Raw genomic sequence first — 20417 nt, forward strand, 5'->3', positions numbered from 1 at the left:
CTCTAATCTTAGCTACTCAGGAAGCTGAGAGCTGAGGATCATGGTTTGAAGCCTGCCCAAGCAGGAAAGTCCACGAGCCTCTTATCTCCAGTTAACCAGCAAAAAGCCAGAAGTGGAGTTGTGATCAAGTGGTGTCCCAGGCCTTGAGTTCAAGCCTCAGTACCAACACACACACACACACACAGATCATTTGTTTTGTGTGGACAACAGTGCCTTTTATTGTCAGGATCTAGATCGCTTAGGCAGAAGGCAGGTTTCAGACATTTAATTCTTTAGCCAATTTATCTCCAAGTAAAAACGAATCCCAGTTTCAGTCAGAGACATTTCCTGTCACTTCTCCTTTGCTTCTGTCTGAATTCAGCTGCAAATTTTCAATGATCTGAGTAGAATACAGCGCTGCTAACCTGCTGCTCGCGTCCCTGGAGAGGGCTGGTCTCCTCCGACAGCCTAGGTCTGCCTCCTCTCTTAGAGTCTTTCCAGTGGCGGTGCTTTGGCACCTGAGGGCCACTCTTGTGCCATCAGAACTGCAGGCCACACGAATTCTTCCTGAGTCATCCAACACCTCCCACTGACAGCCACGTGGCACATTGTGCTCAGCCTTTATCATTGGTGGCTTACACCTATGAAATCAGAGTTCTCCAGACGGAGCGTGGCTGAGTGTATCATTTCTGTCCATTCCCCCATGGAGTCTCTGAGTTATGCACACACAGAGTGTGCAATGACATGCTGGGAAAACACATACTGCGAGGCGTGTGCAGAATTTCCCATCCCTCCTCTCTTGGGTAAAGTAAGCATCACCCAATCAGCAATGAGCTTTGTCTCCATGCTGTCTGCCTCCACACCTCCTGTCGGGTACACACGGAGATAATGTCTCTGTCATCTTCAGAGGTGTTTAACATGCTGCCTGCCTCTGGTAATGGACCCCTCCATTAATTCTGCATTAAATATTCTCCAGAACCTTCCTATTTTCAAACTTACTTCTCCAAGGGGTTGAGTACTGAACTTCCCTCTGCTATTGCGTGCTATTAACTTCTGGCTGCCTCTCTTTAATGACTAATGAGACTCACCAGGTTGAACCCTCGCTCTATTTCTAGCATTTCTTCTTTGTTGAACATCCCAGCTAGGAGTATGATGTGTATTATGATCTCACTGTGGATGGTTTGGACAGTGGAAAGATTTGCTTTGTGACTGAGTTTGCTTAATTTTGTTTCCCATTGGCGTATTGTCTCATTTGGAAATAGTTTGAGATGGGTTAGGTAACATTGCCTGGTGAAAAGGAGATTAGCAGAGTTTGTTTGTATTTCTGGTATCTAATGATTACTTCTAGCCGGGTGCCGGTGGCTCACGCCTGTAATCCTAGCTCCTAGGAGGCTGGGATGTGAGAATCGCAGTTCAAAAACAAACAAGTCACCAAGATTTATATCCAATTAACTAGCAAAGGAAAAAAAAAACTGGAAATGGAGCTGTAGCTCAAGTGGCAGAGCACCTCTGTGAGAAAAACAAACAAAGCAAAACACAACACAAACAAAAAAAACTGAGAGCATGAGAAACTGAGTTCAAGCCCCAGTACTGGTGCAGATCAGTCAGTCAATCAATGAATAGTTGGTGCCAAATATTATCAAACATTTACCCTTTCGCTTTAATCCTGATATTCTTTTGGGGGGAGACTCTGATACCAGTACTAAAACTCAGTATCTGATGCTTTTTGCTCAGTGGCTGGAGCTCTACCACCTGAGCCATGCCTCCAACCCCATATCCTGAGATTCTTAACTGGTTAATACGTCATCTGGAAAATGTATTGAGATTACGACATTCAGCCTCTATAAGACAGAAGAATCTTAAGTACTGGAAATATATGGAATATTATGTACAATGCAGCAATGCTCAACATGCAGTGATTGCTTTTCCTTAATATACTGAACAATATTTTAATGCGCTTGTTAATAATTTTGAATAGTACTGGCTTTCACTTGTAAATGGATTTTGTTGGGAAATAAAGAACAAAGAATAAAAGGACAAAATATTCTTAGTCAAAATATTTAACTGTAATGATAATTCCCAGGTAGGAAACCTAGCATACAAGAATTCAGAGGTTGCTGATTCGTTTATTATTCTGTGAAATTGTAATAGTGTTTGACAACCATAACCAGCAAAGAAAGATTAATGAAAAATATGTAAGAGTAATAGATGTGTTCAGACTCCATAAAATTATTTATTTCACTTGGATAAACATTTAGAACATCATTAAATGCAGACAATAATGGTTAATATTCTATTTCTTCATTATTTAAATAATTAGAACAAGCTTTAATTATAGAAAAATCTGTAAGAGGAGCATTCTTTTATGAGGAGAGACTAAGGAAAATCAAGGAATGAAATTTTTTGAAACTTAACCATTTGTATGAATGTATGTCTATGTAACTTTTCTATGTAGGAGAAAATCAGGGCTTGATTAAATCAGTAGTTGGTTATTTCTTTTGTTTCATATAACTAGCTGTAAATACAAAGGGATTTCATCATTATTGATGTATCTATCTCTGTATCTGCCTCTCTCATTCTCTCTCTTCCTCTCTCTCTCTCTCTCTCTCTCTCTCTCTCTCTCTTTCTCGGCGTGAACTCAGGCTTTGGAGCCTCATACTTTCCCTTAAAGACTTTTCCCATTCTACCACTTGAATTACACCTCCATTTCCTGCTCTCTGCAGTTTAATTGGATTTTTGGACCAAGGGTGGTTTTGAACCTTGATCTTCCCATCTCTGCCTCCAGATTAGCTAAGGATTGCTGATGTGAGCTACCTGTGCCTGGCTCTTCTTATTTTTAATGCACATTTCCACCCTTTTGTCTTTAGTTTTCCTAGCCCAAAGACTAAGCTTTCCATAGTTCAGTTCTATAAAGTTTTATACTACTGGCTGGCATGTCTAGAATTCTGGACGTCATATGCATATTTCTAAGTCTGGGTCAGTCTAGTAGAGTGGCTCATGATTATTATAACTCTGATGACTTCCTGTAAGCCCTACAGAAATATAGAAAGCAGTACTTTGTAGGAAATGTAATTTGAAGTTTGGATGAAGCTCATAGGGACTGCAGCACCTGGGTGTATTTGTCTCCTGGAAGGCAGCAAGTAATCAAATGTCTGTTGTTTTTCCATTTGTTTTCATTAATGAATTCTCCCATGATGCTCTACTCTACTCAGGTTCATTACGGTGCATCTCCATCTTGCTTTTAAAAATCAGGTTGTCCGGACAAAAGCTTTGGATCCAGATGCCGCAGCCCACTTGCTGGGTTTCAGGGGTGCATGCGGCTCATCTCCATCAATGACAGAGAGGTCGATCTGATTGCTGTCCAGCAGGGATCCCTCGGGAACTTCAGTGACCTCCAGATAGACTCCTGCGGAATCTCAGATAGGTAAGGACCATCTTGCTTTGCTATTGTTTCTAACCTATTCAGAGTCTTGTTAGCAGATTAAAATCTATGGACAGAGTGAACATTTCTTCTCTCTCTGCCATCACATTACATTACAAATAAGAAAGAAACAGTAGTAACTGTAGGCATGGCTCAGATGGTAGAGTGCCTGCTAAGCAGGTATGAGGCTGAGTTCATCCCCCAGTACTGCCAAAAACAATTCAAACAAACACAAAATTATCAAACAACAACAACAACAGAAATGATGAAAATATGGCTACTGCATTATATAACATATTTTAAGCAATGAAGTTTAGATGCAGGCTAGGTGACTATCCTAAAGATAGATTCACAGACTCCCGATTCACAAAAGATAATGCTGACATAGCTATGATTTGGAAATGCTACAAATATCTCAAAAATAGGTCATTGAACTCTGTGGATTAGGGCACTTCGAAGAGTAATTAAGTTGATTATCAGGTATCTATAAATCAGAGACATACTAATCTGTTATTAAGCTAGCTGTTACTGCCCGAACAATTGAGAAATATTTTCAGAGGCCAAACTTAACTAGTGTCTCCTCTAATATACCGCTTCACAAGCATCTTCTCTGTAGGAATGGGGGGTGGGGGTGGGGAGAAGTTCTCACCTAGAAATGCTGGGGGCTTGTGAATTGATCAAGGGGTGACAATGTCTCATAACTCAGTAGAGGCGTTGAATAGGACACAGCAAAGCAGCTTGGTGGCTTATGCCTGTAATCCCATCTAAGTAGGAGGCAGAGATAGGAGAATCACTGTTGGAGGCTGGTCTAGGCAATAAAGCTATTGAGATCCTATCTCAAAGAACAGGGAGGGCCAGGTAGTTCCTATCTATAATCTCAAGCTGTAATCGGTAATGCTTGAAACACGGTAGGATCTTGGTTCAAGACAGGCTAAATGTGTGAAACCCGGTCAGAAAAATAACTAAGGCAAGAATTGGAGATCGGCTTAAGTGGTAGAATGCTTTCCTAAGACACCCAAGGCCATGAATTCATGACTCCACTGCCAAAAGAGGAAAAAGAAATTGAAACGTGGGTAGGCTTGGGTAACTGTAGCAATGTAGTCTTAGGGGCCATGATTTCTAATAAAGACTAGCAATTGTAATATAAAGGCTAGTAGTAAAATATTGTAATAAATTATAATAAAGGCTAGCAATTAAAATATCCTAGACCAGGCATTATACAAAATGCCTTAGATTGTTGTTCTGATCTTAGTAGTATTTGTTTCTTGGAAATATAGAAACAGATTGAGAGAGGTTAGATTGACTGATATGACCTGTTAGGCACAGACCCAGCCCTGACCCCAAGCCAGCAGATTCCTGTTTACCCTCCACCCCAAAGCCTCACTGGAACAAGTCAACATTCATGGTGGTTAATTCTTCTCCCAGTCAGGATAAGCCTATCATTTCATAAATTAATAAATTATGTTCAAAGCAAGCAGTGACATTAAACCTCCAACAGGAAGCTACTCAAGAGGCTGAGAGCTGGAGGATCATAATTCAAGGCCAGCCCAGGCAGAAGAGTCCATGAGACTCCATCTTCAAAATAACCAGCAAAAGCAGAGTCAAAGGCATGGCTCAAGTGGTAGAATGCCAATCTAGCAAGCAAGCAAGCAAGCAAGCAAGCAAGCTCAGGCCCTGAGTTCAAACCCTAGTACTCATGTACTAACAGGAACTTCAAAATGCAGTCTGAATGAAACAAAACAATACAGTATAATGTTGGACATAACTTTAAGGGAGATCATGTATACATGTGAACATACAAATACATGTTTACACTCATATGTACATGGTTATGCACACTTGCTCTCTGAACACAGGCACAAATATGGTCATTGTATTTACATACTATAAAAACCTTCCACACATATGCATGTAATCCTAGCTTCACTTACACAATTACACACACACACACACACACACACTTATCTTCACCATCCTGACAGCTCACACTATAAGTCCCATTCCGTACACTCCTGACGTTCTTACACAGGGTCACTCAAACACACTCAGTTTTGTAGATGCCCTCCTTTTTTATATCTAGAGCAGAAATGGGGTGGGATTAAGATAGGATGGATAGGTGTGAATCCATAAGTATGTATTCAAATGCTTGGGCCTAAACTGTTTATAAATGACGCCATTAAGTCCATTGTTTGATATCGACTATTTTGGACTCTCAGAGTAGCTGGGCAGAGGGTGTGGTGTGGGTCTGGCCTCAGATGACATCCAGGCTGCAGAGACCCCATGACAAGAACGGGGCTGCTGTGTGTGCTATGTCGACCCTGTGACCTCACAGCTCAGCTCCTCTGTCTCTCCCAGTCCCCGCCCCATTCCTCCATCAGGCTGGCCTTCCAGTCATCTCTGCAGCCCAGTCCTAGCGCTTTGGCTGTGGGGCCTCCATTTACCATCCACCCAGGCTCATCCTCCCCCGGACTGAAGGCTCAGCCACAGGCCTCTGCTCTCCCGGTCCTCCTCCCACGAGCTCCATAAATCCGCTCACGTTCTGTCCTGTGCAGCAGATAAGGAGATCAGCCTGTTGTGCTATCTGCTGTGAACTAGAAGTGTGGGATGGATTGGGGGAGGTGACTTGGAGAATGGGTTGGGAGGGAGGTTGGTTCCTGTTCATTAGAAATGTTGAAGAAGGATGTAAGAGTTGAATTGTAGGATTCACCATTGTCCTAGGGTCTGTAGGAAACAGACATTGTTTCATTTCCCTAACTGTGGATGTCTTCTATAGGTTTTCCCTTAACGCTAATCCTACCCAACTTCAGCATTGTCTTTTAAAGTTTCAATTGTCACAGACACAGAATGAGGCCTGCCACCTTGGGTTTGAGTGTGTGGAGAGACGCATGGATACACTGGTTCATGTTCACGATGGAACATGAGAAAAAGTTAGACACTCCAGAAAACAGGCTGATGGGTTTCCCTGCTTTGTGTTGGAGATCAGTGGGAAAGAAAGTGTGGACACAGTTGTGTAACGAAGCAAATCAAATAGAAATTAATGATGTCTGCCCCTTTTAGAATAAGGTTGGCAGGGGAAGAGGGGGTCTGCTAAAAAGAGATCTGCTTTGTCCTTTTCAGATCTGATTATCAACTAGCATGGGTACTGTTCTAATGCTGTTAAACCTTCTTTTTCTGATTGCCATTGATTTGAAATGCTTAAAAATTAAACAAGTCATGGTATAATCTTTGAGTGAATCTCTTTACAACTACAAAAATGCTACACATGTGTGTATGTCTGAAAGATGTCATTTATAAATTTATCTACAAATTTGTATATATATTTACAAATGATATATGTATACATATATGTATATATTTCATTACTTATCCTATAAAAATATATGTGATATATGTATATCCTTAGCAAGAAGATTGTAAAGTAGCAGTACTTTTGATTGCACTTATAAATACATGTACACATAGTTTATGGTGTTGATTTCTGAATACCAAGAGTACACATGACCTTTCTTATTTCTCAGATGATTTGCTCTCTGAACAGTACACGTGTTTTTATTTATTGATTTATTTTTATTGTGCCAGTCTTGGGGTTTGAACTCAGGGTCTGGGTACTGTCCTTGAGCATTTGTGCTCAAGATTGCCACTCTACCTCTTGAGCTAAAGCTCCACTTCTGGCTTTTGGGTGATTAATTGCAGATAAGAGGAGTCTCACAGACTTTCCTGTCCAGGCTAGAAATCCTCAAATCTCAGCCTCCTGAGTAGATATGATTACAGGCATGAGCCACTCACACTTAGCTTATGTTTTGATTTGGTTTTAGTCATGAAAAATCAATAGCATAGTTTTCAGAATAATAATAACTGGGAAAAATCCTATCAGCAAATGGTGACCTTCTTATCCCTAGTCTTAATAAAGTTGGTGACAAAAACTGTCCCACGAATATAATCTTAGTGGGGCTTATAGGTTGTTTATTTTTAAATTTAAAATGATTGAGAGCATTGAAAGTCTTGGTCTCAATGTATTATTCATTTTAAATTCTACAAGTCCCAGTGATCTGATGAGGGCTCTTTGATTTCACACCATGCTAAATATTCATATTTTGTTCCAGTGTGCCGCTGTCTCTCTCTCTCTCTCTCTCTCTCACACACACACACACACACACACGCACACATACACGCACACACATGCACACACACATACATGCACACACATAATACACGCACATATACACATACACACGCGCGCACACACACAAATGATATCCCTGACACTTGGATATAAAAAAGTAGTATAGGTCCAAACAACTTAATGAGGATTGATTTCCCAACAACGAACTAATAATGTCTCTGTGATTAGGCGCCATCTTTTTGCTAATTGGTACTTAATGAGACACAAGCTCCTATTCTCCTGTGGTAACTTGGGAATAAGGGTTCCATCTTGCTTGGTATTTGCATTCTGAAGGGATGATTCCCTAGAAAGACATTCCTGGGTTACAAATTTGCCAGAGGTTGGAAGAAGATTTATGTCTCAAAAGGGCAAAGAAATAAATCATAACTGATGGTTTCCTCAAGCCCGCTCTGTAAGGAAAGGGAGACCAGGGATTTAAAGACAGCGGGAAACTTGTCTAGCGTTTGGCCAAGTAGAAGGGAATGTGAAAACCATCTGAGTCTGTCAGGGTGGATTTGAGTTGATTGAGGAAGGCCTCAATGTCTCTGTACATGTTGCTCTTCATGGCTCAGAGATTTTTTTCAATGTTCCATTTAGTCAAGAGGACAAGTGACATTTTGATTTTTAAAATGGAAAAAGCACCAGGTACCGAAAGCTCACGCCTGCAATTTCTATCATCTCAGGAGGCTGAGATCTGAGAACTGTGTTTGGGGGCCTGGCTTGGCAGATAAATCTGTGGCTCTTACCTCCAGTTAACCAGCAAAAAGCAGGAATGGGAGGTATAGCTCAAGTGGTAGAGTATCAGGCTTGAGGTAAAAAGCCAAGGAGAGTGTAAAGCCTGGACAATCACACACACACACACACACACACACACACACACACACACACACACACACACACACAAGTGGTAGAGCACCAGCTCTTAAAAACAACAAAAGGAAACATAGTTGGATGCTGGTGGTTCACACCTGTAATCTTAGCCACTCTGGAGGCTGAGATCAGAAGAAAACACACACACACACACACACACACACACACGCGCGTGCGCGCTGGTGGAGGTCCAAAAAACTGAATATATTCTATATCCCTCAACTTAACAATGCGTAGAAAAAATAGTCGAAGTAAGGTGTGTGAGGGGGACCACAGGTGTAAAACTATTTGAAATTCAGATTAAAGGAGTCAATATAAGCTGCCCTTGCCACGAAACAAATCAAGGAGCTATGGATGTAAGATGATGGACATGTTAATGTGTGTCACTGCACTGAATCCTTCTTTTATCTCTAGACACCCCATAATACCACATCACTTACCATAAGTAAACACAATACATTTTTTTACTTAAAGAAGAGAAAGAGAAAACAAATTATTTCTAGTTAAATTAAGCATGGTTATTTAATAATTAGACTCTGTACAATTTATTGGCCACTATACAATTTATTAACTCTTGGGATCAGATCTCACACTGTAAACCCTCATTTTCTCCATGTTCCATGATAATTTCACATGGTACTTGCTTTTTCAAAGATCAATTATTAAAATTCCAGCTTCCCCAAGACAGGTTGTGATGAAAGGGAATGTATTATGATCTAATGCGGCGTGTGAGCTACCTTGAACTAGTAAATCACACTGTTTTTGACAAATGGTGAATATGGTGGTTATTCCTCTTGAAAATTTGAAATGGCCTGAGTGCCCCTTTGAGTGCAATTCAGCACCCCAGAGCACCCCAACTCTGCTGGAAATTCACGAGTGCACATAACACACGCTCACATGCTGCTGGCTGTATGAGCTCAGTGAGTGAACGCATCCTTTTTTGCACACTTCCCTCTTTTCAAGCCATTCATTATTTTCTTTTGTATGTGCCAGTAGTGGGGCTTGAACTCAGGACCTGAGGACTGTCCCTGAGCTTTTTTCCATTCAAGGCTGGTGCTCTAACATTTGAGCAACAGCTCCATTTCTGGATTTTGGGTGGTTAACTGGAGATAAGAGTCTTATGAATTTTCCTGCCTGGGCTGGCTTTGAACCACGATCCTCAGATCTAGCCTCCTGAGTAGCTAGGATGACAGGTGTGAGCCACCATGCCGTGCTCTTCTTCTCCATTCTTTACTCCTTCTTCCTTTAAGTATTCGTACCATGTTGTAACTCATTGCAATGGAATGTTGCTTCCTGTAAGCTGCTGATGTGTCTGGCCACATCCTGAATTCGTGTTAGGCCACTTAGGGAACTGAAGGGCTCTGATGGGCTGAGACAGGTTAAAGATGAAGCAGTCACAGCTGTCTGGGAACTGGCTGTAATCAAATGGCTTTAATGAGCTGAAGTTGAGTTCTGTGATTTAAAGACTTCAGCACCAGACTGAGTGACCATTAGTCTTGTAAAAAACAGTTTTTTTTCTCTTAATCATTCATTCATTCAACAGAATCTCTTCTCTAGGAGATTCTTTGCTAGACACTGTAATAGTAAAATAGATTTGCATATATTAATATATTAGTCTATACACAGGACAATGGGTTCCATTGTGATATGTTCATATATGCATAGAATATAGTTTTTCCTTTCCCCACAACCCCTTCTCTCTCCCTCCCCCACTCAGGTCTGTTCTCACTCTGCAAACGATCTCTGTCCAATTACAGGTGGGAATCTTCCATATCTCTCTGTTGTGGTAGACAGCCTTGAGTAAGGTACTTAAAGATATCTACAAAGGACAAATGATGATTGTCTCTTTCAGGTGCTTGCCTAACTATTGTGAGCACGGGGGCAAATGCTCTCAGTCCTGGGGCGCCTTTCACTGCGATTGCACCGACACGGGTTACACAGGAGCAACCTGCCACAGCTGTAAGCCAACCACAATGCTGGCTTTTCTCCACTGTCTTCTTCCCTGTCCATTGCAGTCTGTGTACTCTGTGTGTGTGTGTGTGTTTGTGTGTGTGTGTGCTCTATTAGTTTCCAGTCTTTAATGAATTAACTAGATGAGTTTATGTATTTATTATCTTTAAGGAGTTGTTCAAAGTGGTTTCAATTCAACACGTCAATTTATGAGTACAATGCATCTTGATTAGTGCCACCCCTCCTATCTCCTCCTCATTCAGTCTCCCCTTCATCTATCCCAACCCCACCCATTCCCTCAGGTTACCTAAGTTCCATTTCCATAGGTGTGCATTAACACTATGACTGTATTTACCCACTCCTCTCCATCATCTGGTATGCGTATGTATGTATGCATGCATGCATGTATATATGTATGTCTTTATGTATTATATATGTCAGTTATGGGGCTTGAACTCAGGGCCTGGACACTGTCTCTGAGCTCTTTTTCTCAAAGCTAGCACTCTACCACTTTGAACCACAGCTCTACTTCTGGTTTTTGAATGGTTAATTGGAGGTAAGAGTCTCACAGGGACTTTTCTGCCTGGGCTGGCTTTGAACGATCATCTTCAGATCTCAGCCTCCTGGGTAGCTAGGATTATAGGCTCGAGCCACTGCTGCCTGGCTCTGGTTTATTTTTAGTCCAAACTTCATTTCAGAACATTTATGTGTGTACGCTCATACCCTGCCAATCTCTGTTAAGGCATTTATGAACTTCGGTATGTACTTACCGAAACATAAAAGTTAACCATTTTACATGCCTACTCCAGTGTCCAAGAGGCAAATGTGTCTAGAAACAATCTATGCCTGTATTTCCATCTGCGTACTGTAATAAGAACAAAACAATCAGAATGGAGACCAGTGGCATTGTACATTTCTGTGATTGAGATGTTTGTAACATGGAACAAATTAGCTATAAATGTTCCATGTTGCCCAAACATTCATTAACATCATTTTCAAAATTTTAAAATAGATTTAGAGAAGGATATCCAGGGGCTTATTTGTTTCAAATTTCATGGCATGAAAGGTTTAATGGAAATTAACAGTACATTTGGCCAAGCATTCAATTGGAAGCTTGACTGTAGAGATGTTAATATCAAACTCAGTGCATGGCAAATATATTACTGTATGAGAAAAAAATCCATTATGAATCAGAACACATTGAGAACTCTTATTTCATACAAATATTTCTTCTGCTTTGAATTTTAATTACCTTGAATGCTCAGCCTTACAGAAAGTTTCTTTTGTAAATCATCAAAAAATTATTGACTAGCAGCTTTGTGAATTGTATTTCTATTCACCCCTGGTTCATTTTATATGAGAAAGGAGTACATTTACATTACTTAGAATATTTCTAACTATGTGCTGGTGACTCATGCCTTTGATCCTAGTTACTCAGAATGCTGAGATCTATAGATCATAGATCTATAGATCAAATTCAGCCTGGCCTGGAAAGTCCATGAAACTCTTATTTTCAATTGACCAAAAAAAAAAAAGCCACAAATGGAGCTGTCACTCAAGTGGTAGAGCTCCAGACTGAAGTAAAAAGCTAAGAAAAAATGCAACATTCTGAGTTCAATTCCCAGTACTGGCACCATAGTGTGTGTGCATGTTCGTGTGTGTGTGTAATTTGTATTTTCTTTGATTTATTAATTTATTTCTTTTACTGGAACAGAGCAGATGAGTAATGACACTACTATGATCCAGATATTAGGTTATTACAAGTGATGCTAGAATTAGGAATTATAGAACGAATGTTATAAGGTATCACATTTTACTTACAAAAACCTTAACATTTAAACACATTTTTTTCTTCCTTGTTCCATGTAATAATAAGCTAAAATTGCCTTTTGGTCTTATATTCCACTGCAATTCATCATTAAAATACAATTTCTTGCTTTCCCTTGCCTTGATTTTTACCACTTTAATCCTTATTAATTTATAAAGAAAGGAAGAACAAATTTTGTTTTAAAGAATAAGTTTTACTTTGAGGGGGTAGGATATACTTACTGACTTGTGAAAGACTTAGAGTAATAGGGTCTAAATTAAAGTTCAAAGTCTTCACTGCATACTTCATTATTATTTCTTCTGATTGTACTTTTTACAGCTATTTATGAGCAGTCATGTGAAGCCTATAAGCACAGAGGAAATACTTCCGGCTTTTACTACATTGATGCTGATGGAAGCGGTCCTCTCCGGCCCTTTCTTCTGTACTGCAATATGACTGGTGAGTTCATCAACATTCACAGCTAATTTAAATAATAATTAGCTTTACACGAATGCATCAAATACTCAAAACCAAAGATGAAAGTCGATCTAACTTTTAACACGCCGAAACTGTGTCTTGATCATTAAAAAGGAGCATTCAGTTTTAAAAAAATAGTTAAATGTTAGTGATTTATAATATTGTAACTTTCTATGCATGTGATACATATATAAAATAGTGAACAATTATGTCCCAAAACAAAAAAAGAGTAGCTCTGAAAAATATTTGCTCTAAAAATATATAATTTTATTGTTATTATTAAAGTGTTATGCAGAGGGGTTACCATTTCATAGGTCAGGTCATGCGTACATTTTTTTTTATTTGCACAGTGTCATCTCTTCCTTTGCTTTCCCCAACTTTCCCTCTCCTGTCCCTGCCTACAAGTTGCATTAATTTTCCACATAGTGTATGCTGAATGTAATGAATGCATTGGTTCACCTTTCCTCCCTCCCTTTCTGCACGTTCGCTTTGTGCCCCCTAAAAGGGGGAAAAAACAAAGCAAACCAAATAAAGCTTACTTTTTAAATGTATGTAAACACTAAGTTTTTTTTGGGGGGGTCCGGTTGTGGGGCCTGTACTCTGGGCCTGGGCACTGTCCCTCACCTCTTCACCTCAAGGCTAGCGCTCTACCACTTGAGCCACAGCGCCACTTCCAGCTTTTTTTCTTTTTGCTTATGTGGTGCTGAGGAATCGAACCCAGGGCCTTGAGCATGCAAGGGAAGTGCTCTACCACTGAGCCACCTTCCCAGCCCAACTGAGCTACCTTCCCAGCCCCGAAGTTTTTTATATGCTAGAATTTCTTACATAAATTCACATAGTAATGAACAATCATAGAAAATTTATTTGATTGAATTCAATATCCATCATGATTACAAAAACTCAATTAATTACCAAAAGGAAGGAAATTAATTTTGTAAAGAGCATCCATGAAAACAGAATAGCCCACGAAATAGTTAAAGCAAAAGATTGCAAGTTTTTCTCCTGACAGCAGCATTGTTATCACTCTCTTCACCATTGTACCAGAGTCCTAACCAGTGCAATAAAGCAAGAGAAAGAAATAAGTACAAATATTTATACTCATGTTTTTGCAATTCTCTTATAGATTCTCATAGATCACTAGGTTGTATATGAAGCAATGCTAAACAATCCATAGTAGGTTGTTACAATTTAGAATCATCACTGCATTCCAAATTAAAATAAACTTTATTTTATTTCTGTGTAGAAGCAATATAGTAATTAGAAAATGACATTTTGGGGCAGAGTAGGCAGGGAGTATGATAGAGGGAGTGAGGCTGATGTAGTGTAATATAGACAATGAAATTCCCCCCGTTTAACTTATATAATCTTTTACAGGATCGGTTTTCAATAGCATCAAATCTCAAGCACGTGATATTAAGTGTATTGAAAGATATATCCATGGCTTCCCTTATCTGCAATAACTAGTGTATGTCTAGGACAAGCAGAAAAGGTCAAAAGCTATGTACATATGACCATATAAGACAATACTAAGCAAAATGAGCCCCAAGATAGGTACATAAGAGGTTTATTCTTTGTTGCTGCTGTTTTTAAAGTACTTATAATGTACTATGTGATTTTTTTGTGTGTGTGTGTGTGTTCTTCCCCCATGGTATAACCCCTGTTTTCACTGTATTTGATTCTGATGCCCTGCATCTGGTATATACATTTTTATAATTTGGGAAGGGGAAGGGAAATAACAAAATGTCAAAATAAGGATACAGGATGACCCATTGTAACAAGTTGTATAAGACACTGTTGAAAATGAACTTTACAACTTTGGAGGAGTTGGGAAGGTAGGGAGGGAAGGGATGGTAGGGGAAAACAAAGGAGGGAGTAACAATGCTTGATAGGAAATGGATTTATTATCTTGCTCATGAACTGTACATGTAACCCCTCTGTACAGTATCTTTACAATAAAAATATTAAAAAAGATATGTCAACTTCTACACAAATAAGAGGCCCTTTAAAATAACTTCCATCCTAAATGAATCAAGGAATATAAAGTTCCATTGTACAATTGTAATGACAGTGTGTAATGTCAATATTTCCAAACGATATTACTTTAGTACAAATCAAAATGAAAATTCTAGGTGATGTGGTTCTCTTGGTGAAAATGTACAGACTCATACATGAGCAAATAGGAAAAGGTAAGAAAAACCAAGTCAGTCTTGAAGAATAGATTTGAAGTCTATCAAATATAAATATACTAATGCAACACATAGAGAAATCTATAAGTAGATTCACATAAATATATAGACTTTTTGAGAAATTTATAGTTTTTGACAAGGTGATATTGATGTATAGGGAAAGAGAGTTTTCCTTTTCGATCACTGGTTCTGGGAAAACTGTATATTACTATTTTTTCAAAAAAGGAATATTAGTCCTTCCTTCAATATACAAAAATGAATTCTAGGTGAACTTTGACATCCAGTATGGTAGCCAGTAGCAACAAGTTCTGATTTAAACTTGAATTTAATTTAAATTAATTAAATTCAATGGATTTAGATGCATGATAGAAGTTCAAAGTTAAAAATAAATAACTGAATTAAAATAAGATGAAATTAAACAAGGTGTCCCTTAGGTTCCTTGTCCAATGTTTAAAGTTTTTTTATTGTTATCATTTTAAGTAGTTTTATAGGGAAGATGTTATTTAACAAGGCAGTATATGAATGCGATACAACTTGATCTGTGTCATCCCCTTCGACAATCTCATCCCTCTTAGACTCACCCCTTGCCTTATGTTTCTTAATTTTGTGGTGTTCATTATATAAAGAATTATTGACTCCCCCAGATGCCCCTGTTCATTGTCTACCCCTCTCTCCTTGGTGCCAGCCACCTGTAAATACCCATATCCTGGTGTTATTTTTTGGGCTTTGATTAATCTCTCTAAACAATTGTACTATTTGAGCTCTCCACAATGTCTATTATCAGTTAATTCATTTGGAACTGCTTGCTTACCACTCATTATGTTTACTTACAGATGTATAGGCACTTTATATCTACCATTAATGAGAGAAACCATGCAACCTTTGTTTCTCTGCATCTGGCCAACTTCCTTTAATATAATTCTTTCCAAGTCTTTCCATTTCCTTATGACTGGTACAATATTATTCTTTCTAATGGATAAGTAAAATTCCAGTGTGTGTGTGTGTGTGTGTGTGTGTGTGTGTGTGTGTGTGTGTGTGTGTGTGTATAAGCATCTGAGCTGATGCCATATTTTGGCTGTGGTGAATAGTGCTACAATGAACATGGTTGTGCTTGTGGCTTTGCTGTAGCCTTATTTGTGTTCTGTTGGCTGCATGTCCAGGAGTGGAATTTCTGGATCATGAGGGAAAATCTATGTGTCATTTTTTTAACTGCTCGGTTACCTCTGAGGGTTAGTAAAGAATATATTCTTCATCATGAGTGTCAAACACTTCCATCATTGAAGGAGGTTACACTGGATGGTGCTGTGTGAGGAAATGCAAGTGTAAACATGCAGATCAAAACAAAAAGGGGGGATATAAAAATTAAAGCTGTCATTGAGGATGATTTGTTCATAAAAATCAAGAATGATATTTAGAGAAAGAACCTTCTAGGCAAAGGCAGTAGCAAGTGCAGAATCCTAAGACAGATGATCTGGCCGGGAATGAGCCAGGATCTTGATCTTGGGGATCTTGCAGTAGATGGGGAGGAGTCAGAGAGGGAGACGTCAAGTATGGGGGCAGGAATTGTGGGTTTCATACAACAATGTTTTAGGGCCTCTGATTTAAGCTCTGAATGAGATGAGATGAGATGGCACTGGAATGCAATCTGATTTGCTTTCATGGGATCTCGGTGGCTCCTGAGTTGGGAAATGGAGCTTGGAGGCTATACAAAGTAGGAAGGAGTTGGCGATCTGCTAGAAATCCATTTCATTCTTTCAAGGATCCAGGAAAATGCTGATGAGGGCACCTTAAAAGGCACCAAAGTAGATAAGGAGGTGCACAGAGAATACCTGAGACAAGACTCCAAAAGGAGACACACATAACGCGACACCTTTCTTCTTTTGACTTGAGCAAGCAGATGGTTTGCGTTGCTCTTTCAGCTACAATCAGAAAAGAGTTAAGAGGAAGCTCAGAAGTTCTGTTTCACAGGTTTTGAGTCTGAGCTGCACCGAAAAGAGGTAGAAACAGGGCAGCTAATAGAGGGAGAGAAGAGCCTTTATATGCATGAGTCATCCTGAAAAATGCAGGCTGGCATCAAACCTGGGCAATTGGGTTCTGTTTTTCTGGAGGAAATGTGATGGAAGGTGTCTTGAGAGACTTTTCTGTAACACAATTTAGTTACTCCACTATTTCTCACAACCATTGAGGACTGAGAGCAAACCAACCTAAAATGCACAGTGGCTCTCATATACTTGTCTTAGGAGAAAATTCAGATTTCCAGTGGGGCTGGTTATGTCTTCTACAGTCTTTCCCAATGACGCTGTATGTATTCACATGTTTTAAAATGGCTGTCTTAGACTTACGACCCTCAAACTTTTGTAGGTATAAGATACTCTTCTACATCAGAATTAAATGTTCAGTGTGAAAATATTTCACAAAGAACTAAAGCAAACTTTTTGTCAACATGAGATATAAATTCAAGGGTCCAGCTTCTTTTTCTTTTTTACACGTTTTCCAGTGTGTTTAGGCTGGATTAAGAGGTTAAACAATATATCCTGAAAACCTGAGCGTGTTGTGTTCCTCTAAATATATCTTGAATTATTGAAATAGACACATGATAAAATTTTGATTCTGAAAATTAGGTATCTCTCAGTTGGCAATGATTTCTGGTTGTTGAAGCCTTAACACATTGGTATTGCATATACACATGCATACATACATGCACACATGTGTATAGTCTATTCTTATTTGTGGTCACTATCACACACATTCTCTTAATTACCATGGATATTAGAAGAGGAGAGTTCAGATTTTTCACTATATTTCCAGGGTGAGGTTCTTGGGAGCTTCTACAGATATATTTCTTACCAATCCATACTTAATATTTCTTATGCATGTTTCAGATGAAAGAAATATATAAATGTATGAGTATATAAAATTTACATGCAGTCAGGCGCTGGTGGCTCAAGCCTATAATCCTAGCTATTCAGGAGGCTGAGATCTGAGGATCATGGTTCAAAGCCAGCCGGGGCAGGAAATTCTGTGAAATTCTTATCTCCAAGAAACCACCAGAAAACCGGAAGTGAAGCTGTAGCTCAAGTGGTAGAGCGCTAGCCTTGAGCTAAAGCGCTGAGGGACAGCGCTGAGACCCAGAGTTCAAGCCCTACAACCGACAAAAAAAAAAAAAAATTACATTCACACATATGATCCATTACCATTGGCCACGAGCCAGCAGTAAGTTCTGTGACTCTTACCCAGTGCATTTTCCTCCCCACACACAGGCACCCCACAGCCCTCGGTCCTTAGGGACACTATCCAGCACGCCAGTAGCAGTGGGGTAGCACTTGAAGAAGCAAAATCATCAGCTAGAAGCTCAAAAATAAAACAAAAAAGACGCCACAGCTCCAAGTGGAGAGCTGCCATAGAAGGCAAAACGCTTCCACTTCATCTGTGAAAGGGGAGGTTTGCTCCTTGAATTTTCACTGCTCTTTGCAGGCCTGAAAAGGAAGTGTTGAGATTCCGAATAAATTATGGCACATGGACCATTCAATTAACACATAACGAGGATCTCCAAAGCAGGTATAAGGACTGCAAGACCATCCAGGATGGCTCACACCTGTCAATCCCAGCTATTCAAGAGGCTGAGATCTGAGGATTGTGGTTGGAAGCCAGCCTGGGCAGAAAAGGCCATGAGACTCTTAGCTCCAATTAAGCAGCAAAAAGTAGAAAGTGGAGCTGTGGTTTGAGTGGTAGTGTCAACTTAGAGTGAAAGAGTCAAATGAGAGCATGAAGTCCTGAGTTCAAGCCCCAGTAATGGCACACACAGATACATATACACGTGTACACACACATGCGTGCATGCACACACAATTTCAAGACCAAGATAAATTGCTGGATCAGCCACTTGCTAATGTGTGACTTAAAAAAAACATCCAAGTCTAGAATTAGTGTCAACTCATTTCACATGGGTTAAAATAGTGCTAAGAATTGCAAACTAAATGATATAAACAGACAAACCAAATCTCTACTTTGAATGGATAATTTACTAAACTCTAGGCAAGACTGAATTTTTTGTTGCAAATAGCGCATTTGAAATAGAATTTAAAAATAATTAGGATAAGACGAACTCTAGTGGTTATCCTTATTTAGAAAAGAGCTGTTTTCTTTCTAGATTAACCATATTGCTTTTTTTTTCCCTACAATGCAACAGCTTTATGTCCAAGGAGTTTCTCATTATGAAACATTGCCTTGTACAGAGGATTGTTTTAGTAAGGAGAGATTGATGGGCAATGGGAAAGTGGCTTTCAAACTTGTAAAAATGGAAATTCTATGTATTCGCTTCCCACCACATCATTTCCGAGACTCTTGGGTTTAGTTTTCCTGACTCAGTAAGTTTACAGAGCAAGGCCTGAGCCTCTGCATTATTAACTAACACCCCAATGTGCTTCTAACACAAGATAGAATATTCTACGCCTTATAAAAATGGCATTAACTATGTTTTACTTCAGAGCTTTCAATATACAGATCTTGTTTCAAAGCTATGAATGTTTTAAAAAAAACCCTACTGTTGCTATTCAAGCTATTCTGTTACTATTCAAACATCAAGGTTTGTTCTAGAATGTTCTTTGCTGCTCTTTTTAACACAGCACTTCCTACATACTCTCCCCGGTCTTAATCACATCTATCACTCTCAGCTATTAAGCATGAGACACCACAGCTTTGTGACTGTGTTGCTTAAACAGCAAGTTTTATTTCACTTTTTCCCCTTACACTGCTATTGCACTAAAAACAATAGCAGTCCGCCTAACATAAATCAACTTCTTAATTACTCAGTTGCTTTATTTACAATTCATATTATTAGAAATCTCTTCAGGAAGAGACCCTGGCAAACCTAAATTACCTGCTTCCTGAACTTCACAGATTTTTTTCCTACCTGTTTCAACAATCTCTCCTTATTCACTGCCGTATGCCTTCTTATCTCTACAACTGTTGATGTATTTATTTGCTACGGGATAATTGTCAAGAAAGTGAACTCATGACTCTCATTCAGATACACAAGAAAATACTAAAAATGAAAAAAAAAAGCCTGCACACTTTAGTTTCTTTAATACATGGTTAAGGAAGAAATTGGTAAGCTGCTACATAGCTAAGATATGGAACCAACCCTGATGCCCCTCAGTAGATGAATGGATCAAGAAAATGTGGTATATATACACAGTGGAATTCTATGCCTCCATCAGAAAGAATGACATTGCCCCATTTATTAGGAAATGCAAAGACTCGGAATAAATTATGTAAGTGAAGTAATTATATTAAGTGAAGTAAGCCAGACTCAAAGAAACATAGGTCCCATGGTTTCCCTTATCTGTAATAACTAGTATATGTCTAGGACAAGCAGAAGAGGTCAAAAGCTATGTACATATGACCATATAAGATGACGTTAAGTGAAATAAACCCCAAGATAGGGACATAAGAGGTTTTATCTTTGTTGCTGTTCTTCATGTACTTACAATGTACTATGTGATTTTTTTTGTTCTTCCCCCCTGGTACAACCCCTGATGTCACTGTATTTGATTCTCATGCCCT

At 39.2% G+C, this 20417-nt stretch overlaps 1 protein-coding gene across 2 annotated transcripts in view; it reads left to right on the plus strand.

Moving 5' to 3' along the window:
* Nucleotides 1–20417, plus strand: part of Cntnap4 (contactin associated protein-like 4) — a 223873-nt gene that overhangs the window by 144762 nt on the left and 58694 nt on the right. For both annotated transcript variants that reach the window (XM_013013005.1, XM_013013006.1), the window contains 3 exons: nucleotides 3232–3403; nucleotides 10285–10391; nucleotides 12529–12648. In XM_013013005.1, coding sequence (XP_012868459.1) covers nucleotides 3232–3403; nucleotides 10285–10391; nucleotides 12529–12648 — 399 coding nt within the window. The remainder of the gene's footprint in view (nucleotides 1–3231; nucleotides 3404–10284; nucleotides 10392–12528; nucleotides 12649–20417) is intronic.

This window comes from Dipodomys ordii, unplaced genomic scaffold (assembly GCF_000151885.1).
Source record: "Dipodomys ordii isolate 6190 unplaced genomic scaffold, Dord_2.0 Scaffold18, whole genome shotgun sequence".
NCBI lineage: Eukaryota > Metazoa > Chordata > Mammalia > Rodentia > Heteromyidae > Dipodomys > Dipodomys ordii.